This window comes from Rhamphochromis longiceps, linkage group LG23, assembly GCF_057381845.1.
Source record: "Rhamphochromis longiceps isolate RC_006_pf linkage group LG23, R_longiceps_female_GT1.1, whole genome shotgun sequence".
In the NCBI taxonomy this organism is placed as follows: domain Eukaryota; kingdom Metazoa; phylum Chordata; class Actinopteri; order Cichliformes; family Cichlidae; genus Rhamphochromis; species Rhamphochromis longiceps.
In genome coordinates, this window is record NC_140578.1 from 18,082,659 (window position 1) to 18,085,538 (window position 2,880).

The 2,880-nt window shown below is 42.1% G+C and overlaps 1 protein-coding gene across 1 annotated transcript; it reads left to right on the forward strand.

Annotated features, from left to right (window-relative positions):
* Nucleotides 1-349: 349 nt before the first annotated feature.
* LOC146641573 (claudin-24-like) lies at nucleotides 350-2,365 on the forward strand. The gene has a single exon (XM_085399567.1). The coding sequence runs from the start codon at nucleotides 546-548 to the stop codon at nucleotides 1,209-1,211; it is 666 nt and encodes a 221-aa protein (XP_085255693.1). The 5' UTR covers nucleotides 350-545; the 3' UTR covers nucleotides 1,212-2,365.
* Nucleotides 2,366-2,880: the final 515 nt, after the last annotated feature.

A 2,880-nucleotide genomic window follows, 5' to 3' on the forward strand; every position in this document is an offset into this window, starting at 1 on the left:
TCAGAAATTTAAAAAAAAAAATCATTAACCAATCAAACATTAAGCTCTCAAACTGCTGTTGTGAATCTAGGGGAAGTAACCTGCCTAGAAATGTTAAAATTCTCAATGAACATCTGCATTCATGCTGCATTACACACTCACTCACTCAGGTTTCTGTAATGGTGGGGAGGAGTGTGTGCATGTTTCCTTTTGATATATCTCAATCAGCTGAACGAAGACCAAACAGACGCTGTGTAAAATAGAGAGGAGGGGGGAAGGAGGAAGGCAGCAGGGAGGCAGAACAAGTGACATCGCTGACTTCAAACGCCTTTCATTCTGAGATGTGGGCATCGATAACATCCTGTCTACAGGCGACCTCACAGCGATGCTGTTGTTTCCAGTCAGCCAATCACATTCTGCCTCTGCCTTGAGAGGAGGGTGATAACCCTCCTGACTGGGCCTGACTGCAGTGTGTCTCTCTGGGAACAGTGATGTGCGAGCTGGCCCACCTCCTGACAGCAGCAAGGTAAAGACCAGCACTCTCTGAAAGCCACAACATCACCATCATGGACCCTATCATCAGTGTTCTGGAGCTGGTGGGGGTTCTGATCTCAGCGGGGGCCTGGCTCTGCTCTCTGGCCACCACCCTGATGTCCTCATGGCTCACACTGTCCAACTTGCTGGTCACAGAGACTCTTGGGGTGGGCCTCTGGGAGACCTGCGTGCTCAATCAGCAGGGAACACTGGAGTGTAGGCCCTATGACAGTCTGCTGGGGCTGCGACCAGAGATCAAGCTAGCCCGGATCCTCATGTGCACAGCGCTAGGGGTAGGAATGCTGGGGCTTTTGCTTGCCATACCCAGCCTCCACCTTGTCAACGGCTGCCGGCAACAGTTGGAGGACGTGAGCTGTAAGAGGGCCCTGAAGGCAACCAGTGGGGCATTGTGGCTGGTGGCGGGGATCCTGGGCCTCATCCCAGTTTCCTACATCGCCCATGTGACGGTCGAACAGTTCTTCGATGAGTCAGTGCCTGACATGGTCCCACGATGGGAATTTGGGGATGCTCTGTTCTGTGGTTGGACGGCCGGCGTCCTTCATCTAGCTGCAGGAATGCTGCTGCTAATTTCCTGTTTTTATGTGCAGAAGTTAAACAGTAACAGACCCGTTGATGTCCCTCCGGTCCTGACAAAGCTAGAACCTGACTCCATGAGAACCAGATCTGAGTATGTCTGAGACCACCTCATAAAAAGGCTGCTACAAGTCTTCTTCAACCTTTTCTGCATCTAAAACTAAATGTTGGACTACCACACTTCAATTTGTGGCTCTTGAGATCAGATTGGAGTATTTCAGCGAATTTCCAGAAGGGATGTTACATTCCTGATTTTGAGGTTGTATCCAAAGAAGAGGTTAAAAATTTTCTTAAAACTAAACTTTACCCAAACAACTGTCACAACTAGATCTGAATAGAACAACAGGGAGGTCTGAGGTTGCTCCTCTAATTTGACAAAGTGAGACCAGATCAGGAGGTTCAGTCCAAACCTGCAGTAAAACAGATGATTTCTCTATAGAATTTCGATGGTTTCAGAGGTTTGAAAGATATAAGTTTAAAATGTTCTTGATCACAAACAGATGTAAATTTCCTTCTTAATCTGTTAGGAGGGATGGAATTTCTCTCAAATAAAGCTTCAGACTAAATCAGAGTTTGTTTTTATTTTAATTTAACATCTAAAAATAACATCTAGGACAAAGATGTTCTTGCTTTTTAACTGCTTTGGTAGTTTAAACTAAAGAATCAGAGAGAAAATAAATCAGATCATTTTTTCCTGTTGTTAATTTGACTGCATGTAATCACCTTAAAATGATGAGAGATGCCAGTTTATAGTTCTGATTTCGGATGTTTATGAACAGCAGAAAAAAAAACCAGTGAACAATATTTGAGCAACACACCCAGACCTTCACGATCTGTCGAGCGTTTTATTCCCTGCGGTGACTTATCTTTGTTTCAATCATTGAGATGTTTGCTTTAGTTTTCCTGGAGCCAAAGAGATGAAAGCTGCTGCGGTTTCCTGCTTTATTCATTTCATTTAAACACTTTATGTAGTTTTTATTGTTAGTCTTAAGGCTGGATTTCATCTCTTTTATTGTTTTTATTTGGAGACAAGGGAAGACAAACTGTTGTTTTTGTGGTTAAAGCAGACTGAAGCAGAGAATAGATTTATTGATAATAGAATATAAAGATATATATCTTTTATCTTTAAACATGAAGGTCTGTGTGAGTTATGAAACTGCTCAACTTGTTTGTAATCAGTTTTGTTCAATCAGATGAATGATTTGTAAAAAGGATTGAATGTATGAATGTGCGCAGCAAATGACTGCAAATAATAAATAAATACTCAAAGTTTCATTTAATGTGTGTAAAAGAAGTTTTTGTGGACATTTAAAATGTGAGAGAGTAAACAGACTCACTAAAACCTTATTACAGATATACAGACAAAGTAGGACAACCTCAGGCAGGTTATCATATAAATACAGTCATAAATCAACACAACTGAGTTTTATATTTAAAGACAAAAAAAATAATTAAAAAATATGATTTATAAAATGAATGAAAATAGAACAGTTTTTGTTTTCAAAAAAGGGGGAACCGCGAGAGACCTTCAGCGACTCACACATGCAGGAAATTAGTAAACTATGAGGAAAGAAGTGGGCAAAAGAATCTGCAACGGTGAGCTGTTTTTGATTTGGGGGGAGTTTTCAAGCGGACCACGGACAGGGAAAACCTCAAAATACGATGCCTAAATTAAGGACTGTCGTGGGAAGGACTCTTCTGTCCTTGGGTTTATGGGTTTTAGCACTTTGTACCGAAGCAAAGGCTGCAGAAGGGACGCCCGCCTGCAATGGG